We start from the raw sequence: 25,634 nt of genomic DNA on the forward strand, positions 1-25,634 counted from the left end.
TTTTTTTTGCGTGTTGAGTTTCGTAAGTCTTAAAGATTTTGGATTCTAGCACCCTTTATCAGATACGTCATTTGCAAATATCTTCTCGCATTCCATACATTGCCTTTTAGTTTTGTTGATTGTTTCCTTTGCTGTGCAGAAGCTTTTTATTTTGAAGTCCCAATAGTTCATTTTCGCTTTTGTTTCACATGTCTAGTGAGTAGTTGCTATGGCCGAGGTCAAAGAGGTTGCTACCTGTGTTTTCTTCTAGGATTTTGATGCATTCTGGTCTCACATTTAGGTCTTCCATCCATTTTGAGTTTTTTAGTGTATGATGTAAGAAAATACTCTAGTTTCATTCTTCTGCGTGTGGCTGTACAATTTTCCCAATACTGTTAAAGAGACTTTTTTTCCATTGGATATTCTTTCCAGCTTTGTCAAAGATTAGTTGATCATATAGTTGTGGGTTCACCACTGGGTTCTCTATTCTGTTCCAATGATCTATGTGTCTGTTTTTGTGCCAATACTACACTGTCATAATGATTACAGCTTTGTAATATAGTTTGGGTAATACCAATTGTGATGTCTCTAGCTTTAGCTTTCTTTTCAACATTACTTTGGCTATCTGGCTATTCTCTTCCTGTCCTATACAAATTTTAGGATTGTTTGCTCCAGCTCTGTGAAAACTGCTGGTATTATTTTGATAGGGATTGCAATGAATGTGCAGATTGCCTTGGGTAGTATAGACATTTTAAGAAAACGTATTCTTCCAGTCCATGAATATGGAATGTTTTCCTATTTCTTTGTGTCCTCCTCAATTTCTTTCACAAGTGTTCTATAGTTTTCAAAGTACAGATCCTTTCTCTCTTTGGTTAGGTTTATTCCTAGGTATTTTGTGGTTCTTGGTGCAATTGTTAATGAAATCAACTTCTTAATTTTTCTTTTTGCTGCTTCATTATTGGTACATAGAAATTCAACAGACTTCAGTACAATTTTATTTCCTTCAACATTGCTGAATTTCTGTATCCACTGTAGCAGTTTTTTTGGTGGAGTCATTTGGGTTTTCTACAAAGTATCATGCTGTCTGTGAAGAGTGAAAGCTTGCCTTCTTCCTTGATGATCTGGATGCCTTTTCTTTTTGTTGTCTGATTGAGAAAGCTAGGACTTCCAGTACTATGTTCAACAATAGTGATAAGAGTCGACATCCCTGTCATGTTCTTGACCTTAGGAAAAAAGCTCTCAGTTTTTCCCTACTGCGGATGATTTTAGCTGTGGGTCTTTCATAGATGGCCTTTATTATGTTTATGTATGTCCCATCTATCCCTACTTTCTTCAAGAAAGATGCTGTATTTTATCAAGAAAATGTGTTTATTTTATCAAATGCTTTTTTTTGCATCTTTTGAGAGGATCATATGGCTATCATTTCTTTTATTAGGATCATATGGTTATCATTTCTTTTATTAATATGGTCTATCACACTGATTGATTTGCAGATGCTGAATCTTACCCCTGCAATGCAGGAATAAATCCCACTCGGTGGTGGTGAACAATCCTCTTAATGTACTGTTGGATTTGATTAGCTAATATTATTCTTGTTGAGAATTTCTGTATCCATGTTCACCAGGGATATTGGTCTGTAATTCTTTTTAGGGGAGATCTCTGTCTGATTTTGAGATCAAGGTAATACTGGCCTCACAGAATGAGTTTTCCTTCCACTTCTACTTTTTGGAATAGTTCAGAGGATAGGTATTCATTCTTCTTTAAATGTTTGGTAGAATTCCTCTGGGAAGTCATCTGGACCTGGACTCGTTTGTTGGGAGATTTTTGATTACTTGATTCAATTTCCTTGCAGGTTATGGGTCTACTTAGATTTTCTATTTCTTCCCGTTTTAGTTTTGGTACTTTATATGTTTCTAGGAATTTATCCATTTCTCTCAGACTGCCTAATTTGTTGGCATATAATTGCTCATAATATTCTAATTGTTTGCATTTCTGTGATGTTGGTTGTGATCTCTTTCATTCATGATTTATTTGGATCTTTCTCTTTTCAAGTCTGGCTAGGGGTTTATTAATTTTGTTAATTCTTTCAAAGAATCAACTTCTAGTTTTGTTCATCTGTTCTGCTATTTAAAAAATTTCTATTATCATTTATTTCTGCTCTCACCTTTATTATTTCCCTTCTCTTGTTGGCTTTAGATTTTTTTGCTAAACAGCTTTATTTGCTGCTCTTTTTCCAGCTCCTTTAGGTGTAAAGTTAGATTGTGTTTTTGAGACTTTTCTTGCTCCTTGAGGAAGGCCTGTTTTGCTTCCCTCTTAGGACCACCTTTGCTGAGGTTTTGGGCTGTCATGTTTTCATTTTCATTTGCTTCCATGTATTTTTTAAATTCTTCTTTGATTTCCTGGTTGACCCATTCATTCTGGGTAGGATGTTCTTTTACCTCCATGTATTCATGGTTTTTCCAAAATTTTTCTTGTGATTGACTTTGGTTTCATAGCATTGTGGTCTGAAACTAAGGAAACACTATTTCTTTAAGCACTTTCTTTGCAGAAATACGTTGTCATACAGGGATTCTGTCCCTAATGCAAATTTCAAGAAGACAATATTCCTTTGTATTACCAACTGAGATCCTCTGGATTAAATTTAAACCTTTTACTAGTTACATTTCATACTCTCTGGTTCCTACATTCCACCAGATATTTAAGGTTACGTCTTCTTGCTTTTGACCTATTTCATAACATGTTTGACTGAAAAAATTAATAAAAAAACAAAAAGAATGATTTTCTATGTCAATCAATATAAAAATTCAGATAAATATTATTAGATATACAATATTAAAATATAAAATATAACATGGAGATGTGAGGGCAGCCCAGGTGGCTCAGTGGTTTAGCACCGCCCTCGGCCCAGGGCCTGATCCTGGAGACCCGGGATCGAGTCCCACATCAGGCTCCCTGCATGGAGCCTGCTTCTCTCTCTGCCTGTGTCTCTGCCTCTCTCTCTCTCTGTGTTTCTCATGAATAAATAAAATCTTTAAAAAAGACAAAAAACAAAAAACAAAAATAAAACATGGAGATGTGACATATATTCAAATTGCTCAATACAATAAAAATTATCACTGTGATATATTCATACAACTATAATAAAATCAGAGACTATAATATATCGAATTTATACAATCTCCACAATCTTGAAAACTAATCTTCATTTTTATTATTACTATTTACCTTAAAATGAAGCAAAACTGCAGCTACTTCTCTCATTCTGGAGATTTCACCTCTTCTTTGAGCACTGGTAAACTCTTGAATTAGCTGGCATTCTAAGTCATGGTATTTACCTAAAAAAAAAAAAAAAACAAAAACAAACTCTTCAGCTACAATGAGATAGACAAGGATATTGAAGTTATTTACAAACATATGATTTATTTACAAATATAATGAGTATAGATCTAGCTTTCTTTTTAAAGAATTATAAAAACAATATGAAATTATAGGCAGTGAATCTAGCCTTATAATATACTACAATATATAAATTTATACTTTCAAGACAATAAAATCTTCCCAACCAGTAAAATAGCTGAACTCCATCTGATTACCATTTACCACTGTTATTTAAAGAAGTAACTGACTGAGATAAACCTCTGGATTTCATTTCTGATAGTAAAAGGAAAAAATCTTAAATCTCTCTAAGGCTATAGAAAGGGTAAAGAGGACTATAAAAGTCCTTAATAGAGAGGTTTTTACCACGAACAATGGTGGATTCAACATCAAATCTCACCTTAAGATAATATATGGTATCTGATTCATTACATTATTGTGGCTACTAATGTTCTGAATGAAAACCTGAACTTTGGACTAAGCTATAATAGTCAAAAACATTGCCAGAAGTCCAACTATCTATGCCATTCTGATGTATCACTTTCGGGAAAACAGGTGGCTCTTTGAACCTTCTATGTAATGGCATCCCAAATGTAACTCAGGTTACCATGGGGACCTGCAAATATAGTGGCTTTTCCAGAGATGTAGACTGACCTACTTAAAATACAATTCAAAAACTAGAAAGAATAAAATTAATCATGTAAGGAGTTATATAGGTACTGAAATGTTCAAATGAGCTTGGCTTTTAAGAAAAATAATCTACTTTAGAGATATGTGTATAGATATAAAACAATCTCCAAGATATATTGTTAAATTAAAAACACATGGTATAAAGCTATTTGTACGGTATGCTAGCCAATTATTTTAAAATAACCAGTGACAGTAAAACTAAATTCTACATATACATCCATGATTTATGTCCTATTCCTGTATATCCAAAGCATACTCTGGAAGAATACCCAAGAAACTGGTAATGATGGTTTCAAGGAAGAAGAGTCAAACTCAGGGATGGGGTGGGAGGATGACATTGTTTCCAATATCTCCTTTTAGTTTTTTTCTTTTACACAAGTATCTTTATCATTTATTTAAAACTATTAAATAAACAGAACCCCTACTTACTTGCAATTTTGGATTTTACTTCTGAAAATCTGAAAAATAAAATCAATGATAACGCTTATTAATAGTGACAAATGTACCATAGTAATCTAAGATGTTAATAAAAGCGGGAAAAGGGTCTGGAGGCTATAAGCAAACCCTTTGTACTAAAGGTGGAAGGAAGGAAGGAAGGAAGGAAGGAAGGAAGGAAGGAAGGAAGGAAGGAAGGCAGGCAGGCAGGCTGGCGGCCAGCAAGAAGGGAAAGAATACTGACAGTAAGCAGGCCAGGTAACAAAACTGAATTTGGGCAATTCAGAGTGGGTAGCTGGTTCTCATTTACAAACTTCACACTGAATGACCATAACTTGTTATTAAAGAGGGAGAAGTTCTTAATGAGGCATTAACAACTCCACCAGCTCCAGCAATGAGTTGTCCCGACTTATATTCACTAACATTTTAAATTCCTTGATACTTGTCTATTTGCCTCTTCTGTTGGGATTTTTTCATATAAAATTCTATTATTGTTAATTAAAAGAAAAACAATGATAAAATAAGTATATAAAAAATAAAACAGAAGCCATAAAAGGACCCAACAATGTGTCTTACAGACTTACCATTCAACCTTTGCAAATTCAAAAACTAAAATATCACATATTACCATACACTAGAAATTTTAAAATCTTAATTATCAAGGGAGAAGGTACAACATGGAAAATTAATGTTGAGAGATGCTATACAATCAGTTTGGAGAGAGGAAAATGACTGGCAAAAGAGATGGCAAAGACAAATAAAGAAGGTAATAAAAATTTATAGAGTTATACAAAATTTATGTATCAAAGTCATGGTGAAAAAGAGAGTGGATGTAAGTCCATAATGACCTTTGTGAAAAAAATTAAATCTAATCAGGATATATATCCAATTCCAAGGCTTGGTAGAGAAAAACAAAACTGCAAAATAAGTATATAACTGAGAAGTGGAAGAAGATGAGTATATGCAGAATAGGATGGAGAAATTATCCAATAATTATCAAGCACCTATTGTGAGCCACATATTTTACCCACTTAAATAAATGGTCCAACTCTGAAATGAAATAAAGAGAAGTTTCTGCGGGTGACTTTAAAAATCATTACTCATGAGGTGCCCGGTTGGCTCAGTCAGTACAGTATGCAGCTCTCATTTCTGGGTTGTGAGTTCGAGCCCCATGTTAGGTTTAGAAATAATTTAAATATATAAATATTAGAAATCAATTAATAAACAAAGGAGATGGGAATGATAATTCTTGCTGAGGACACAGCAATACATTGAAATATTTGTTTTGTTGATCCCATTTCTAATTTGTTTCATCTATGTATATATGAGATTTTATTTATTTATATATAAAAAGATTTTCTTTATTTATTGGAGAGAAAGAGAGAGTGAGCACATGCATGCACAAGCAAGGGAGGGGCAGAGGGAGAAGCAGACTCCTCACTGAACAGGGAGCCTGACACAGGGCTCGATCCTAGGACCCTGGGGCAGACACTTAACTGACTGAGCTACCCAGGTATCCCTCAAAATATATTTTAAAACAAAATTAATGAACATTGGCAATTGCTTCAATAAATTGTAACAATATACCAAAAGATTTTTTCCGATTTAACTATGTTTTAATGACTTAATATTTCTTCATAAAATATATAAGAATTTTTCTAACCCTAGTATAATATTTTAATAAATAAAACAGAACTATTCATTAAAAATCATGACTCATATTGCCAGGAAAACATGAGATTATTAGCAATAGCTAAGTGATATATGACCATTACTGCTAATTCTATATGATAATTCAGATTTGGGAATAAAATAAGATCTATTTTGGGGGTAGGGAATTCATTCTGTTTGTACTGCTAGTTTTAAGTATAGCAATCCATTTATATTCTACCTGCACCCAAGGATCCTCAAGTACTGCCAAAATTAATAATAGATATATTGTCTACTAATTAATAATAGATATATTGTCTATTATAGGAAAAGACTTAATTTTTCAAACATTCACATAAGGAAACTTCTACTACCAAGATTTTATTAAAAAGTCTGACATTCTACTGACTAAAGGAAATCCTGAAAAAAATCTCCTTCTCCATGAAGTTTCTTTTTAAAATAAAACCATTAATACCTGACTTAGCTAATGGCGCTAGGGCTTTGCATCTAAGGCAGGGTTCCTTAGCCTGATATCCCTAGGAGGAGTCTGTGGATTGGCTAAGAGTCTAAAATTCCAAGAAGTATATAATAATCTGTATGTATATAATAATCTGTGTGTATCTGAGTTATCTGAAGAAACTTTATAGCTTTCATCAGCTATAGTGTTTAAAACCCCAAAGTTTAAGAATTCTCACCTAGATATAAGAAAAAGCAGCTGAATGACCCCGTTTCAATTTTTCCTGTTCTCTCCTACTCAGGTTATCAAAGTCCAAAAAATGAAAATTCAAAATATCACTTTTGTAAATTTCATGATTCTCCTTCAGCAATTTTAGAAGAAAGGCAAAGGATCCAAAGTATTTCAAGGTATATCATTAAAGGTAGATATTAAAAGACCATACTTTTTCAACCAACTCTAATATACTATACCTTGTACAAAGGAGGTACTGAATAAATTCTTGTTGAATAAGCAAAACCACAGAGGGAAAACACAACTTTATCTATGAATTATAACATATATCCAAATTAGCTCTTGAGAAATAAACTTGCCTGTCAAAAGGTAACTCCTGGGCGATTAAATGCAACTTCTGAATGATGTCTGCTGCCTCCTTTATCTATTCAAAAATAAGTGAAAGCAATAATTAAAAAAAAAAAAAGCCCTTATGCATATCAAAAATATTTCTGTATTTGAAAACAGTTATATTCCCCTATGTATGTACACAGACCCTCCAACAATTTTCTTTTAAAATCCACAAAAATAAAACCTTGTGAGGAGCAGAAATACATTTGGGATATCACCAATAATGAGTCAATAAAACATAAACATCTATCTTTCTGGTATTGAAATTTTGTGATTTTATAATGTCTCAGTCTCTTCCCAATGAAACCTGCAGTTCAAGGTTACTTGGAAAAATTTCAAATCATTGTTTGCTGAAGGCAAGAGTATCTGTCTCTTCTGGTTTATGAACCCAAAAAAGACAAATAAGATTTATGAAAATAATTCAAATCATATTGCTGCATGTATCTCACTTTAAATGCATAAAACAACAGAAATACCTGTCATTTAATAAATACATAAATTTATAAAACTTGTTCTAAAAGCAAAGATCAAACAAATTTAATATGAAGTCTCCTGAATGAAACATGGTACAGAAACGTGTGTACTTATTTATGTTGTAGAACTAAAGGACTCAGGCCAAGGGTCTAAAGTTCCTAAAATGCAAATGTGTGACTGAACTTACACTAATGTGTAGGGAGTTATATAATATTCATTTTTTTAAAATGCCACATAAGTACTGAGTTTTATTTTGGCACACTTTCAGTAACTGATTTTATGCTCACCCGCTTTCTTTTACGCTAAAGAATAAAAAGAGACTCTTAAGAACATGAAGGAAGAGCTAAAAACATTAGATCTTTCTAATCATGTGAAGTCTAGCAAGCAACAGTGGATAACAGCAGGGCCAAAGACAGGATATCACTGTTGTCAAACAATAGTGAATATAGTTAGCATTTCGGTTCAGTTATTTCTTCTTTCCCAATCAGCATGTTACTGTCATTTTCAGTTATCAAACACTCACTCAATCCTACTGCACATGTACCACTGCAATATCACTTTTCACCATGCCATTTAGTTGGACTAGCAATGTCCATCCTTTTCTTCTCACCAATATCCCCCTTGAGAAAAGACCTGCCTGGTCCACAGCCAGTCCTGTTTCCATCAGGAATTTGTTCTTGATCTTTTAAGAGGTGGAAGTCCCCATGATGTGCTGTTTGTTAATTCTGCTTCAATGTAGTAGGAATATAGTAACAAATAACACTTGATTTCATTGAATTTCTACAGGTAACTATTTTGTAAGAATCATTTAAAGCACAATGGTTCTTAAGGTCATCTATCAGTTAAACTATAGTAAGTACAGAAGTTGTCAAGTCCATAATCTAATAATTTGCTTATATCTAGAGTGCGGTGATAGACCACTTATGCTAGCAAACAGTGTTAAAGATAATTAGAGTTGGGACGCCTGGGTGGCTCAGTGGTTGAGCATCTGCCTTGGACTCAGGGCGTGATCGCGGAGTACCAGGATTGAGTCCCACATTGGGCTCCCTGCATGGAGCCTGCTTCTTCCTCTGCCTGTGTCTCTGCCCCCCCCCCCCTCTCTGTGTGTCTGAGTAAATAAATAAAATCTTAAAAAAAAAAGATAATTAGGGTCATCATGTATGATCTACATGAAGCACAATAAGCTGTGATTCTAGGAGAAAAACAACTAACATACTTTGTAAGAATAGAGGTAAGAGGCAATATATACTATGGCTATAAAACTGGTCTTTTCTAGGGAAGAAAATTAAAAGATTCTGAAAAGCAAAGATTTAAAAAACAAAAATGACTATGGAGCAGGAAGATGATGTGTTGATATCTTATCTCATTCCAATTCCTTCCACTATCACACACCTCCCTCACTATGTGGCTAATTTGCCTTTTCTTTCCTTTGGCAAGGTAGAAATTGAGATAGCCAGAAGTTTATCTGACAATTAGCAATTATCATATATGAGTTCCTAAGGGCAGTTAACTGTGATAGTACCAAGACAAAAATAATGATTCATAATTAGCAAACAATAACCCAAAACTTATGGAAAACATGAGAGAAAAACAAGACAACTGGAGAAATAAGGAATAGAAAATAAGAAAAAGGGAATACAGGGCACCTGGGTGGCTCAGTCAGTTGAACCACTTGGTTTTGGCTCAGATCATGATCTCCAGGTCATGAGATTGGGCCCAGCATCAAGTGCCACATTAGGCTCCTCGCTCTGCACTGAGTGGGGAATCTACTTGAGATTCCCTCCCCCTCCCTTTGCCCCTCCTCCCTGCATGTGTGCATGCTTTTTTCTCTCAAATAAATAAATCTTAAGAAAAAAAAAGGGAATATAAGATGAAAGAAAATGGAATATAGAAGAGATGAAGAAGAATTCACTGAAACTGTTAATTTATATTTATACCTCAAAAATTATAGATAGCTAAGTGACCAAGTGAATGAACCTGCAATATTAAGACTTTTTCTTTCATTTTTTTTAAATCTTTTTTTTTAATTTATTTATGATAGTCACAGAGAGAGAGAGAGAGAGAGAGAGAGAGAGAGAGGCAGAGACACAGGCAGAGGGAGAAGCAGACTCCATGCACCAGGAGCCTGACGTGGGATTTGATCCTGGGTCTCCAGGATCGCGCCCTGGGCCAAAGGCAGGCGCCAAACCGCTGCGCCACCCAGGGATCCCAAGACTTTTTCTTTCAATTAAAACCTCAAAACTTGGGGCATCTGGGTAGCTCAGGTGGTTAGGCTCAGGTCATGATCTAGGGGTCCTGGTACGGAGCCCCACACTGGGTTGCCTGCTCAGTGGCAAGTCGGCTTCTCCCTCTCCCTCTGCCTGCCACTCCCCCTGCTTGTGCTCTCTCTCTCTCAAATAGATGAATAAAAGCTGGAAAAAAAATTAATAAAGTGCATGGTCCATTTACATTTAAAAATAAAAACCAAAAACAAACAAAAAAAACCCCAAATTTAAGAGGTAACAATACCAAAAACTATATAATTACCTGAGGATAATTAAAATGTTTAAATGAAAGTGTAAAGGACTTAATTTCATGATGTAAAATATTACAAGCAATACAAATCAGATTAAAAATATGTATGATCAGTCAATTTTAAAATATTTTTTTCTCTAGATCCTAACTGGCTGCTTTGAGCTGCATTCAAATAAACAGGCCAACTCACATTGGATAAAATATCTGGATTTGGTTTATAACAGCATATATAAATTACATAATGCAACAGGTATAATCCAAGGTAATCCAAGTTATAAAATTTAAATTATATATAATTTTTCATGTTTAAAACATATTTATAATATACATACTTTTATATTATAAATATATATGTGTATATTTAGGAAACATAAAATAAAAGCATTCCATTAACTATCCTGAAAAACAGTTCACTGTTCAAGTTGTGGGGTGTATGTCTGTATGTATATATTTAACTCTTATGCTTAAAAATCACATAACTCTAATAAAAGCTGAGTATTGCCACCATTTTACAAGATTTTAAGTATGACAATGTTTTTAATATTGTCAATTCAACTTTATACTATAAATACAATTGCTTAAACTCATTATTTAAAATATGCTAAGCCCATATAGTTCCTACTCACAAAAATGTGTTGCTTAATTCAAAGTAAACTTCAACAATACTTAACTTTTAACATTCCACTATCAAAACCAGTCCATGGAGTAAACTTGGAATAAACCAGGGAGACTGTATTCATATATTAGTCCACAATGTTACCATGTGTATATAATACTATCTATAAGAATGTCTATTTTTGGAGCACCTGGGTGGCTCAGTTGGTTGTGTCTGCTTTGGCTCAGGTCCTGATTTCAGCATCCTGGGATCCAGACCCATGGCCATAAACTCTCTGCTCAGCAGAAGCCTGCTTCTCCTTCTCACTCTGCCTCTTCCTGCCACCCCCCTTACTTGTACTCTCTGTCCTTGTCAAATAAATAAATAATTTCTTAAAAAAAAAAAAAAGAAGGTCTATTTATTTCATGCATTTTGATTCCCTCATCCCTGGAGGAAGGAAGTCATCTAAATAACCTTTCAAGACTGTAGAACAGCCAATACCATATACCCTTAGTCAAGTATTAAGTGACAAGTGCTATGAAAAGGATTAACATAATTCAGAATTTTCAATTTTCTTTGGTCCAAACTATGCTTGAATTCTTTATAAGAGCTCTTTATTAAAATAATAGAAATTAGGAGCTCTGAATTCCTTGTGCAGAAAGATACTTCAGGCTATTAGTGATTTAGGTCAAGCCACCCCCTCACTCAATGGAATAGAACTATTAAATTCTGTGAATATTAAAAGTCAACTACAGAAAAGAAATACTTACTAGTACAGTTACCTCAGCATTTTCAAAACACACATAATTTCATAAACAAAATTTCCAATTATCAAATTAAAAATCTGAATATACATACTTCATCAGTTATCTGCAGGTAAGTATACTAATACACATTTCTGAATAAAAATTTTAATAAGTCAGCTACTTGGTGAATTGAAAGTAATAATTGGAAAGTAATAAACGAAGCTCATAATTTGGACGTTGTTATTAATGATGCAGTTTTCTTTTATCCTTCTAACAGTGCTCACCTTTTCAGAATTTGTAAAAACATCAGACTTCAATTCTCCATCTAGAAATTCATTAAAGTATTTCATCAATTTCTGAGCCTCAACTGCCCGTTGTCTAGGTGTGTTTACCCCTTCCAACTGGTCTCCAAGGTGACAAACTTTGGTTGCTACATAGCTGATGTGCTCATCTAGTTCTTGGAAATGTTGAAAGGCAACCTACGAAAAATGTGCATAAGCATAAAATACAATCAGAGAACCCAGTTTACAAGTGAATTCATATCAAAACTAGACCCCAATCTCATCTCTACTGTAACTTAGGTAACTAAAGATAATAGAAGTTATATGTGAGCTAAACTACAAAAACAATTTATGCCCATTAGTACTGCATGATCTGAATCCTTTGCACACTTTTATATCCTTAACTATTAAAATAATATTTTAACATGAACATTTGTTAGGGCAATAAAATAGTATCCTGTTTAACAATATTCCCAGTACCATTTAATCCTAAACACTGATTCTGAAAACAATGAACTAAGTATCAAAGGAACCAGTGTAGTGTTCTGAACAATTTGCTTGCTACTACATGGAGTCAAAAATATTAAGAAATAAAAGGCACTACTTAAAAACAGAGCATTTAAAATTTATTTTAAATATTTGAAGAACGATGCTAGAATCAGAAATAAGGTAAGATGGTTCTTGCCCAGTTTTGAAAACATAAAAACTATAACAATTATTCAATTAAAGGCAAAGGTACAATACTTCCTAACATATTCTTCTCCTTTGTCTTGTGATATTTGAAAATTATGTACAATGAATACCTTAGAACTGCCAAAACCAAAATTGCTGATAATTCAGTATGGCACTTTTGTTCTAACTTTACGAGGTGTGAGAGATCGGAGCTGCAAATATACAGTAAGGACTTTCTCTGTGCCAGAGTGTTCTAAGCATATATTACACGTATTTACTTATTTATTCCTTATAACAGCCTATTTTATAGATGGAAAAAAACTGAAGCACAGGGAAGTTGCTTGAAATTATATAGCTAGTAAGTGGCAGAGCAGACTATCTCCAAACCTGATAGATTAACTATTTATACTATTATATATTACCAAGAGAAAACTGAAGTATTTGGAATCTATCACTTTAACTACTTTAAAACACATTCTCTATCTTACATAAATTACTCACTTTATTAAATATTTTCTCACAGCCATATATATACTTAAGTGAAGGAAATCAAATAACATTTGAGCAGAAATCAGTTTGCTAATCCCTAACACTAAGGAAAAACAGCCCCTGGGAGGCAGCAATGCTAAACATCACTCCATGAACTAGACTTATAAATGGCAATCAAGTTCCAGGATCTGGCCCAGGCTGTAAAATGGGTTCACAGGTTCCAGATTCAGTTTAGGACTTAAGAACAGCTAAGAAATTTGGCCTACTTACCCCAGAACCATACTGATAATTTGATTTTACTCCAAAATGGATTGAAGAAGAGTTCTGTATCCACTCTCCTCTAGTTATACCACAATTCTCATGAGGGCATATACTCCATGACTTCTGTAAAACTTCCCAGACTAGGGAAAAATTGGATTGAAGTAATAGGTGTTCTGGTATTACTTTGTTTTATGCTTAATGAGAATACAAATCACTACTTAAATATCCAAGCTAATCATGAACCCCTAAAAATGCAGATCTGCTAAAGGGTCATTCTTCAAAGTTTGCACTGTGACTGTACTACATACTACTTTAGCCTAAGAAGGGAGTACTATGATTCTAAATCAAGGATCAACAGCAAGTCAGTGCTAAGAGTGCTTGATAACAATTCACTGATGCTTTTCCCTAAGGATAGGAACATTTGAAAGAAACCTCAACAGTTACTATTATTTGACTAGAATTTTTAAAGAACTCAATTAAGTGGAAAGAAATAAAGAGATATTATAACCTGTATATATTATTCACAGCTTAAATGTTTACCTGATTGCTTTTCTGGAGCTCTTGTACCTTCTTGGCAAATTCCTTGGCTTCTTTCTGACACTGTTGCTCTAGTTTCTCTACTTTCCTTTGAATCCTTTCATCCATTATCTGGAGTTCTTGAATATGATTTACAAATTCTTCTAATAACCTAACAGAGGAAAATTAGAGTATGTATCAATCCATCTATGATTAATCATTAGGAGCTGGCCAGTTCACTTATAATAAAGTATCAATAAGCATTCCTTGAAGTAGGGGTGATCATGTTAATTTTCTTGATAGCATCCTAGGGATTATCTTTGACAAGATTGAAAACCTCACCCAGGATCTCTACTACCTTCCAGAATAGAAACCAATTCTATAGAAAATAGTCAAAAAGATAAAAATATATCTATATACATGAAGTACAAAAATATTTTTATAAAATACATAAAAATAATATTGTGCATTCCATGGAAGAGTGACTTTCTGTTCCTCTGATTTACAACTACACTTAAATCAACATATTCAACATGAATTTATTTTAGAGATATAAGAATCTTTTCTAATTACAAATTGGAGAAAATATGAAATTCTTATATATATAATCCCTACCCTCACACCAGTTAAAGTCCTTCTCTAAAATAAAAGAAATATAAGAGAAAATAAATCAGTGCTTGTGTCTTTATTTGCCAAGTATTTAACTAAAATCCCTTTACACAAACCTTGGAAGGAATTTCAATAGTCACCTCTATTCTAAACACAAATTTGTACTAGACTGGATCTACGGGGAAAAATTTTTTTTTTTACTTCACCTTTTGGGATCAAAAGCTTCAGGTCCCCCTCTAGAGCCTCCTCCTGGGGTTCTCCACACAAGTCGTTCAATATACTCATCTGCTACAAAAGGCTCCTAGTTTACAAAATAAATGTTCTTTTAAAATGTTTCATAGAAGATAACTTAATGCTACTTGCAAAAATGAAACATGTTCTATTATGTGAGAGCTTACAATGGAATTAAATTACCATTTAAATACACTGATATTATTAGATTGTACAAAGCTTTTTCAATTTAAAAATCAATAAACAAATTAATTAAAATTAGGATATTAAAATATTAGAACAATATTGTGATTAGTTAGAATATCTCAATGGAAAAATGAGCAAAGGACACAATTTATAGAAAACATACAAGAAACATGAAATATATGTGGCCTCACTAGTAATCAAATAAGGTTAAATTATCACTATTTTTAACCTCACACACTAACAAGGTTTTAGTAATTATACTTTGCAATACAAGAGAGTAAACTGAAATTTTCTTCACCCTCATTTTTGTTAGAAATGAACAGATACAATACTTTTGGAGGGCAACAGATAATGATTTGGTAACATCAACAGTATTAGAAATGCTCAAACCTTTTAACTCAGTAATTCTACTTTTAAAATTCTAAGGAAAAAGCAGATATGAATACAACAATTTCTGCAGAAAGTTCACTGAGTATTATATATAATACCTAAAAATAGGTTATATATTCAATAAAACCATTATTGAAAAATTATGACAAACTTAAAGGATGAAAAACTATGTTCCTATTAAAATCAGACTGAAAAAATTAAATGCAATGAGAAAAAATGTTCCCATATAATACTGATGAAAAAAGCAGGACACAGTTTTCTAAATTTTCTCAGGAAAAAGCATTAATTATGAAAAAAAGACTATTAGAAGACCCAATCAAGAAACTAAATTTCCAAATATTCACCATTAGCTGACAATGAACTTTTTAGAATACACACACTAATTTACGTATTTTTCATATTACCTTCTTTACTGCAAATGGCTATCAAATATTGCCTCCCACTTAGTGTGTTACTTAAACTAGTAGCATGGTGGTGATTCCAGTTTGAATTCTTATTATCTGCAAAATTTTCCATTTGTTAATCATATTTTAAAAACATATTTTCATTGATAAACATTCACTGAACAATAAAATTTCCAGTGCCAAACATTCTGATAGGCTCTGGATTAAAAAGATATACTAGAAAACTGCAACCTCAAGAAACTCACAGCTTAACAGAGGAAAAATTATAAAGAATGCAGTTGTATCTGATAAGTAAAATTAAGAATTTACGCAAATTTTAATATTAACACTGCTAAGATGTTACCTCTACAGGTAGCTGTGCAATAGAAATGGGTATTTTTTCGGCAAATTTTGCTGAGCAACTGCTATGTTCTGGGCACAGTGGTAGGCACTAAGAATATAGATGTCAAGTCAACAGACAGGGTTCCTGCAAGGCCTCAGAGAAACGGTCTTCTATGTAAGGATGCCAACATTAAACAATTACAGACATTAGTTACAATTGTAATAAATATGAGGGAAGGAAAAGTCTTAGATCTAACACTATACAACAGGAACAGAGATAATGGAAGACAGTAAGAGATAAAAGACTGCAAAGAAGCAGGCATTACATCAGGCAAACTTTCTGAGGACCTAACACTTATGCTAGGTCACTTATGAGACCAGAAGAAAGAAGAAAAATCAGCCAGGCAATAATGGAACAAATATTTTTCTAGACCATTAGGGAAAGAGAAGATAGAACTTAACCTATTACAGAAACTCAGAAGTAAGATGGGCTGGTTCACAAGAACCTCATCTGGAGGAACGAGAGGTGATAATTAAGGCCAATAGATAATAACCTTATTCTTTTTTATCATTATCTTCATCATCACACTGATACTTGAGAGAATGCTTCACCAGTCTCATGTGAGAGAAGGAATGAGAGGATGAATTTCAGTCAGACTATGAGTAACCATCATAATAAAAATAGGAATATGTACCAACAAATATAACAGCTCACATAAACACTTTACAGGCATTCTCTCATTTACTACTCTCTTCATAAGACCTATAAGGGAGGGCCTATTTTATCCCCACTTTATGATGAGGACACTAAGATTAGGAGAATTACTTACCCAAGATAACAGAAGCTGAGCTGAGATTTAAATCGTTCTGTTCGACTGCTATGTAAAACTGAATGTCACCTATAGGAAACTACAAGTAGTTCCCTGTACCTAAAGTTAGATGATAAGCATAACAGGTGAAGCTAAAAAGGTGAAAACTATCAGATGAAGGTACATGAACATCACTGACCATGACTTTTAAAACTTCTATTTATAAACATTCTAATCAAAAGACCCACCAATAATGAAAACCAATAATTTTATCAGACAACTGATACACTGTCACATGCCTTTCTATATACATAGGATCCAAGATCAACTTTCAAACTGTTCATATAAGAAAACCATGTAGCCTTTATGACTATTAATATCACTAGTTGCTAAAAAAAAAAGAAAGTAAACCTCAAGAAGAACACAAAATAATATACATAGGTATTAAAAAAATCTTAAAGACTACATTTTACCTATAAAAGTCTCTTTTATCGTGGTCGAATAACTGAAAAATAGCAGTCATATTAATCTGGTTTCTCTTGTAAAATTTCCGTTATAGGAAAGCTATCTGATAGGATGAAGGCACAGTAAATAAACAAGATTGCCAGCTATTAAAAAATCATTTATCTATGCACTGACATGTTTGAGAATTAAATCCTAAGAATGAATTAGATATCCCACAAAAAAAGTTTTAGACCTCTGAAATGTAATTAACTCATTTTGTAAGCATATCATCATTTAGATAATCATATCTCTCTCTACTCACTTTCTGTCAAGACAAAAGTTGATGTCTACCAATTCTTGACTTGCATATATAAATTGGGAATTTTGACTCAAGAGAAAGGAATTTATGTTTAGAGCTACTTAAAACTTTAGAAAATGAGCTACTCAGAAATTTAACTAAATCTGACTTTAATCCAAAGTCACACAGATTTATCTAACTTCAGAGGTCCGAATTTTCACTTCTGGTAAAATCCAGAGCTTTTTCTTTAAAAGAAACTGAACTGGGATGCCTGGGTGGCTCAGTGGTTGAGCGTCGTCCTTTGGCTCAGGGCCTGATCCTGGGTAACCAGGATCGAGTCCTGCATTGGGCTTGCAGGGAGCCTGCTTCTCCCTCCCTCTGCCTTTGTCTCTGCCTTTTTGTGTCTCTCCATGAATAAATAAATAAAAATTTTTTTAAAAAAAGAAGCTAAATTAATTTAGGAAGTAGTCAGCTCTTCCAAAAGTCCACAATATTCTTATTAAATAACTTTACTAAGTAATCATGTTCCTTTCCCTTAACTTTTACATATGCATACTTAATAATCGTAGTTCTCATATGTTATTAATTTCATTATTATTCAGTAGTTGCAATTTTCAACTAAATTTCATTGAAATTTATAGTGTTCATCAATTTCAATATGCTAATTTTACTAAATGATATGTCCAAAAATTTATACATCAACAAATATTAACATGGTAAAAAATATGCATTTTTTCATTTGAAATATTTCAATTTTCTCAAAATACAATATTCCTTCATTCAAGAAATATTCATGAAGAATTTACTACATGTTGCCATTATATGAAATAGCAGTAAACAAGGCAGGAGAAAAATCTCTACCCCTATGGATGTCAGGAAAGGGAGTGACAGACAAATGAACAGATTCACGGTAAATAAGAACTATGAAGAAAACTAAAAAGGATAGAATGATTGATTATAGTTATTTTGGTAAAAGTGATCAGGCAAGGCCTCTCTAAGAAAATAAATGTTGAACAAAGACCTGAATGCAGTTAAGGAGTAAGCCATGTAGGAAAGGAATGCTCCAAGTACAGAGAACAAACAGTATGTGAAAATGCCAAAAGTCCAAATTCACTAAAGCAGAGTGAGCAAAGGGGAGAATAGTTGTAGATGAGGCACAGAAGAGGTAGTCAGAGTCCAGAGCTTGCATCAAGGTCCTGTAGGGATGTATCATTATATACTTCCAGCTATTAATTGAAGAAAGGGCCAGAAGGAAGAACTCTGCAACATGCTAGCAAATATATGCAATAATGATTCTACTCTTCCTTCCCAAAATAGCTATCTATGACCATATACTTGAGTAACTAACTGTACACTGGGGAAATGGGAACAGGCAAACATTTTGAGGTCTGTTGTATACAAGGTCCTAGCTGATACTGATAACTTGACTGACTTTAAGCATCATGGACTCAAGACAGTGAGGACATATGGGAACCAAGTAATAAACAGATTGCTAGCCAAGATCCAATGGGACCATTAGCCCAACTACTGGCCACTTCCCCAGTCTACAAATATGTAGTAGCAATAGACACATCTGTTGGCTGATGTAACTTCCAAATTGGGTCCTTTATAGTAAGAGCTTTATAGTGGGGAAGTTCAAGAAGGTTCTGAAATTGCCCTTACTCAATGTTGTAAACCAAGTGGAATGACAAAATTCAGTACAACTCTTAAAGCTCTAAAACAAGGATCAGCTATTTTTTTTTCTTAAAGAGCCAGAGAGTAAGTATTTTAGGCCTATATGCCTTATAGTCTTTCTTACAACCATTCCACTCTGTAGTCATAGTACAAATGCAGCCATAGACAATAAGTAAACAAATAGGCACAGCAGTATATCAATAAAACTTTAAAAACAGGTATCTATCTCATGGGCTATAAGGTTGCCAACCCCTTATCTAAAGAATGCTGTGGTGACATTCCCATAATTTTCTCATTTGATTCATTAGTCTGGGTCTTACAGAAATCAGACAAATCCTAGAAGGCGATTATCTCAAAAATCAACCAAAAAATAGCCTATTACATCTGTTATGCCAGATGTAGTATCTCCCAGCCTTATGGTACATGGCCAATGGTTTGGCAAATACATTATTTTCTACTCCTATTAAATAAGAGGATCAGACAGTTCAGTCACATTGAACTGACAATGGTATACATTTGCAGTTTTGCTTCAAGACTCTGTGAACTCCCCTATCTCTATTAAACATGATCTGTACAATGTGAACATTCTGCAGAACATCTTACAGACCCATCATACGTAACTGACACTATTGGAGGGGTCTTGGCAAGATACATCTTCTTAAGAGACTTTTATATACTATACAAAGATTCAAGGGCACACTGAACCAGTAAAATTTTAAGGTAGTCAGGGGCATGCCAGGACATCTCACCCAAAGTAAAGGACAATTATTGTACCTTGCATCTTCCATCACAAAGAAAGACACACCACCTGATAGACCTTTCCAGGTTCTGGATGCAGAGCACACATGCTCTGGCATATACAACAAGTGACACAAAAGCAGGAAAGGGCTCTCTGCACAAACAGGGGCCAAACAACCAACCCTGCTATCTGGGGCATACAACTTCACAGACCCTATAGTATTAAAGGAATCAATGTTTACTAAAGTATTAAAGGTATCAGTATTGGGAAACAATGTCAAGTAGAGTTGTGGCAAGCCCCAGCAGGATAATCACAACACAAATCACTGGATAATAAAGCAGGACCATGTCATCTATAGCAGAGAATTATAGATCTTTTGAGAAATAATTCCCAGTGTGCTACTGGACCTGGTAGACAGGATACCTAATCACAGAGGATGTATCCAGAACTATACAGCACGCGGTGGGTTCAAATAGACTCATCAAGTTATTATGTCAAGTGTATTGAGGAACTAATAATAATCATGCTTGATTCTGATAAACCTGAATTAAGTAGGAACAGAACTAGAAAATAAACTACATAAGCCGAAGCCCAAACTCCCATGTCTTCTACCATTATTGTGCTAGCATCCCTCTTTCAATTAACATGTATAACCTTATGGGGGATCTTCTACAATCAGCTGATGGAGAAGGAAAAAGTCTGAGCCTGGCTTGTGGAGAATTGGCTAGGCATGTGGTTACCAATATAAATGTACAGCAGCTGCAATTAAAATCTCACTGATGTGACCCTGAAATTCGGTGGGAAGAAAAAAAATTCTCTCAAAAGGCAAGACTTTGGGAAATACACCTGGTCATTATTTTAGGCGGACAGAGAACAGATCTTAGGTTAGGATACATATGTAGACTTATAGACAATGGTAAAGGGCCTGGCTACGAGAAGAAATATATTAGAAGACTGATGGAGGAATCGGAGAGGCATGTGGAGATACATGTAAGCGGGCACAGAGTGTGAAGATCTTTGTATCATATGTTAACCCCACAACAGGATTATCTACCATGGAAGAAGAATCAAACCACCAAGCAGACAAAATGACAGCCAGTTGACATCAGACAGCCTTTGCCCAGCATTAGCATACTGAGGACATGAACAAAAGAATACAGTACAGAGACAACACGGCCCCAACAGCATGAGGTCCTACTTACAAAAGCTGATCCTTACTGTCAAAGCTGAGTATCTAGCCTAACAATGATAGAGACCAACTCTAAGCCCCTGAAACAGCCACATCCTTCAAGTAGACTAATCAACCATGTGGTGGTAAGTTGGTTACATTAGTTCCTTTCCATTCTAGACAAGTAATTCATTCTGACAAGAATAGAAACATTTGAGTTGGGTATGCCTCTCCTCAGGAGTGTTTCTGTGGCATTGGATCCCACCTGAAACCAAAAGACTCATTTTACAGCAAAGGAGGTGACCATGGTTCCACTAGTCATATTGCAAACCACACCACCCAGAAGCTAGCAGTCTGATAGGGCAATGGAACAGCCTACTGGAGGCACAGCTGAAGTGCCAGTTCAGAGACAGTAACTATAAAGATGGACCACTATTCTCCAAAATGCAGTATATATTCAGAATTTAAAACCTTTATATGATGCTGTATTCCCACAAGAAAAACATGAGTCCGAGAACAAAGCATAAAAGCCTAAGTGGTCCTGCTTATACGGACTCTCAATTTGTACTTGCTATTCCTACAATTCTGGGGTCTAGAGTTAGAGGTCTTGGTCTCCAAAGGCAAAAAATCACTTTACTTGGGAATATAATAAGAGCCCTATTAAACTATAGCTACAAATGCTGCCTGGGCACTTTGGCTGCTTATATCCAGCAGATAAAGGCAAGAACAGGAGTGACCATCTTTGGCAGAGGGCAACTGATTCTCATCAGGAGGCAGGGCTGCTATTATATAATAGGTGCAGGAATAATATTTGTGACACATAGATCTCTTCATGGAGATCTCTTGGTATTCCTTTGACAATTCTGAAAGTACACAGACAAGCATAGCAACTCTGGCCTAAGAAGGGTATGGTAACCAGTCAAGTCACCAAGAGTAGCAGAGGCATTAGCTGAAGGTAAGGGGGTATTAGAATGGAGAGCAGAGAAGGGAAACAGAATAGTATCAGTTGTAACCTGAAACCAGCCACAACAGTGGGAGCCATAGTTTATCCTACCAACCTTCTAATTTTTCTCCCAACTGGAATGCCAGAGGAGCTGCTCCAAATGTATATGAAAAAGTGGAGTCTAGTGGCACATGGGTAGTCTGGGGTGGACACAGTGATATATTATCCAGACCTCCCTTCAAGAAGGGATTTGTTCTAGCCCCCAGCAGTGCTGTCCTATCAGAGAGCCTTCAGCTGGCAGTATTCTCTGGGATCATCTCAGCTGCAGAGAACCAACTCACTCAATGTTATACCTTTCCCAGTGTGGTCTAGCAATACTTAAGACAGGGATATAAAGGCCTAACCACTTTTGGTCCAAAGCAGGACAACTCTGACAGTTCATTTTTGTTCCAGAACTCCCTACTAGGGCCAACAACACTGTCAATGGGTCAGCACTGTAACTCTATTCCTCCATAGGTTCAATCATGCATCCTTACCCTGCCCCTTCACAGATACTCATCCCAAGGGTCCCTCCTAGTAAATATTCTCCACACTAAACTCAGTCTTAAAGTCTGCTTTTCAGAGAACTCAACCTGCAACACTGCAATAGTCAAGAGATAATGATAATGGCTCAGACGAAAATGATACTGATGGAGGTGCTAAGGAATGATCAGGGTCATCACATTTTAAAGGATGTATTCATACAAATTGCTGGATTGGATGTGGGAAGAAATTTAAAAAGGAAATCATGATTACTCATGGAAGATTGCAGCCTGAACAACTGTGTGAATGGTGGGAGGTGTTATTTACCAAGACTAGAAAGAAATGGAAAGAGGGAGTGAGGAAACAATTTCTGTTTTGCATATGATGTGTTGTGAATACCTATTAGATTAGATGCGCAGTTAACTGAAAATGTAGAGTATAAAATCAGAAAAATAAGTTTGTATTACAGGGAAGAAACTAGAGCTAGATATAATTTTAGAGTTATTTAAAATCTGAGAACTAGAAGACATCTAGGAAGAAGAGCACGTCAATAACATTCAGATAGATGGAGGAAAAGGACTGAACAAAAGAGGCAAAGCAGGAGGGACCAGTAGGAGGAGGAGGAAGAAAAATCAGGAGAGAACAGTGTCCTGGAAGCAAAGTGCAGGTTTTATCTTCAAAGGTAATCAAATTATCAAAAGAGTTTAAGATGCATCAGCTACTGCTCTCAATGGAATGAAAGTTCCAAAAAAGCAAAACAAAACTCTTTCTGCTTATAAAACTAAATAAATCCCAATAATTTGCTAAAACTTACCCTTGCTGCAAAGGCATTTACAATAAGAAAAATAGCCAAATTAACAGATTTTAAGACTTCCAAATGACCAAGCCACCCCAAAGGATTCTCAAAGATACCTGTGAACAATTCTACTCCAAATCTTAGAATTTCACAAACCTGACAAAGTTATATCCTTAACCTTCTATTTTACTATAGTAATCAGAAGCAAAAATTGCTCCAACAAAACAAAAACCTCAGAAATATGCACTATAGACTAAAATACCATATTAAGTTCAATTTTACATAATTGATTATTGTATTGGTCTGTTAAACTGATTTCGTTTTGGGTTTTGTTTTTTTGTTTTTTTTGGTTTTTTTTACAAATGCTACTGATTGTAAGGAAAACATGGGGTTTGTGGTCATTTCTATTAAAAGTTAAGACATTAAGCCCTTGACCAGAAACATACATCCCTAATTTAACACTGTCTCTTTGAGAAAACTAAACCTTTATATTTTCTTATGGCATCTTTCCCAAAAATAGATCCAATGAAATGTGTTACAACCACCCATAAGCTCAATAAAACTAGTATTTTCCCCTAGCCTACATAAAATAAAATAAAATAAAATAAAATAAAATAAAATAAAATAAAATAAAATAAAATAAGACTCAGAGGATTTCAGAAAGAAGTATTTGTGTCCTATTAAACCAACTAACCCATAGGTTCAAATACTACCTAAAGTATTTTTCTTAAATTTACTGTGCATACCACTGCCAAACTCATCTTTAAAACACTGCTTTTTAGTCAGAAACTTCCTTATGCAATTTCTAAACTATCAAGTTCATAACCTTACATCTATCCTTTAAGGTTCTTATCTTACACTATCTATCCATTTTTTTTTTTTTTTTTTACTCCCAAAATGAATAGCCACACTACCATCAGCCTATCCGACTCTTCTCTTCACTATCCGACTCTTCTCTTCACATCTATGCTACTTCTGGTTCTTTACCTATAGCCAGGTAACTCATCCCACAAGGATACTCTTTCTCTTTTAACAATCTGAGCACCTTTATATATTTACTCAAAGCCCAGCTCAATTCCTATTTCCTCCTTGATGAGTTTCTTCCCTACATGACCTATACTGATTTCTTCACTCTTAAGCCCCTACAAAGCTTAAAAATTCAAATCTCAACACAGAATATATTATTGTCATTTATTGTCTTATAATAACTTTTGTTAGGTTTTACTCTTTTCCACACTTAAATTGAAACCAAAGGCAGTGTCTGTCATACATTTCCCTTGCTTTCCAACTGTAGTCAGCAAAATAATGTTGAGCACCACAATAAGAAGTCAAACACTTGCTAGTTGGGGCCATGACCAAATCCCCTGCAGAGGATCTTGAAAATCAAGCCTTGATCCATATATCCAAAACCAAAAAGGGAGTACTACCACCACCACCCCGTCTCCAAAAATAAAGACCTGGCATTCTCAATTCTGGAAAATTCAAAATTTTAATGAAAACCAAATACGAAACTTATGCAATTTTGGCACTGGAATTAAGTGAGTTTTATTACATTTAGCCTCTCCTTTATAACCTCATTTGATTTGGTTTTCATGAAACTATGTGTTTTAAGGGGGATTAAATAGACGAATTACATTTACTGAGTATTTAAAGCACTACAAATATTTTCATTTTGTGTCAGGCTGGCAAAGTGGAAAGGTAAGAAGATAAAGCACATTAGGACATTTAAATACAACTAAGGTAAACTTGGCAAAAGTAAGTTTGAAAATCACCTGCAACACTATGAGATGAATAGTTTTACTTTTTTAAAGTCGATTTTAACATTCAATCTTGAAGGGGATGCCAGCTCTTTAAACTATCATAAAATTAACCAATTAATCATATTAGGATTGTTTTGAAGATGATTAAATGGTGGTATTTTAGAATTTTATGAAGTATTTTAGATTCTCTCATGCAAAAATCTCTTTAGAACATCTCACTTCTGACAGCAAAGTAGTATTTGACAGTGAAATACTGGATATTTATACCAGTCAAGAGAATCACAGAATTAGTTTGAAAGTTGCCCAGGGGCAACTAGGGTGCCTTGGTGGCTCAGTAGGTTAAGCGTCTGACTCATCTCAGGGTCTTGGGATCAAGCTCTACTTCAGGCTCTGTGCTCAGCCTGGCAGAGTCGGCTTGTTCCTCTCCCTCTGCTCCTCCACCTACTCACACTCTCTTTCCCGCTCTAAAATAAATAAAATCTTAAAAAAAAATTTTACAGCTACAATGGTCATTAAATAACAACTTACTCTAGTCCCTTCATCTCATTTTTATACGTAGCTAAAGCAATGACATTTAAGTCTTGT

General features: G+C 34.6%; 1 protein-coding gene across 2 annotated transcripts in view; it reads right to left on the reverse strand.

Annotated features, from left to right (window-relative positions):
- The window catches only part of EXOC5 (exocyst complex component 5), a 58,766-nt gene that overhangs the window by 25,398 nt on the left and 7,734 nt on the right, over positions 1-25,634 (reverse strand). For both annotated transcript variants that reach the window (XM_025443211.3, XM_049113214.1), the window contains exons 2-7: positions 14,571-14,665; positions 13,780-13,927; positions 11,821-12,015; positions 7,177-7,241; positions 4,474-4,502; positions 3,205-3,314 (exon numbers count right to left, since the gene is read on the reverse strand). In XM_025443211.3, coding sequence (XP_025298996.3) covers positions 3,205-3,314; positions 4,474-4,502; positions 7,177-7,241; positions 11,821-12,015; positions 13,780-13,927; positions 14,571-14,665 — 642 coding nt within the window. The remainder of the gene's footprint in view (positions 1-3,204; positions 3,315-4,473; positions 4,503-7,176; positions 7,242-11,820; positions 12,016-13,779; positions 13,928-14,570; positions 14,666-25,634) is intronic.

The sequence above is a fragment of the Canis lupus genome, chromosome 8 (assembly GCF_003254725.2).
Source record: "Canis lupus dingo isolate Sandy chromosome 8, ASM325472v2, whole genome shotgun sequence".
In the NCBI taxonomy this organism is placed as follows: Eukaryota; Metazoa; Chordata; class Mammalia; order Carnivora; family Canidae; genus Canis; species Canis lupus.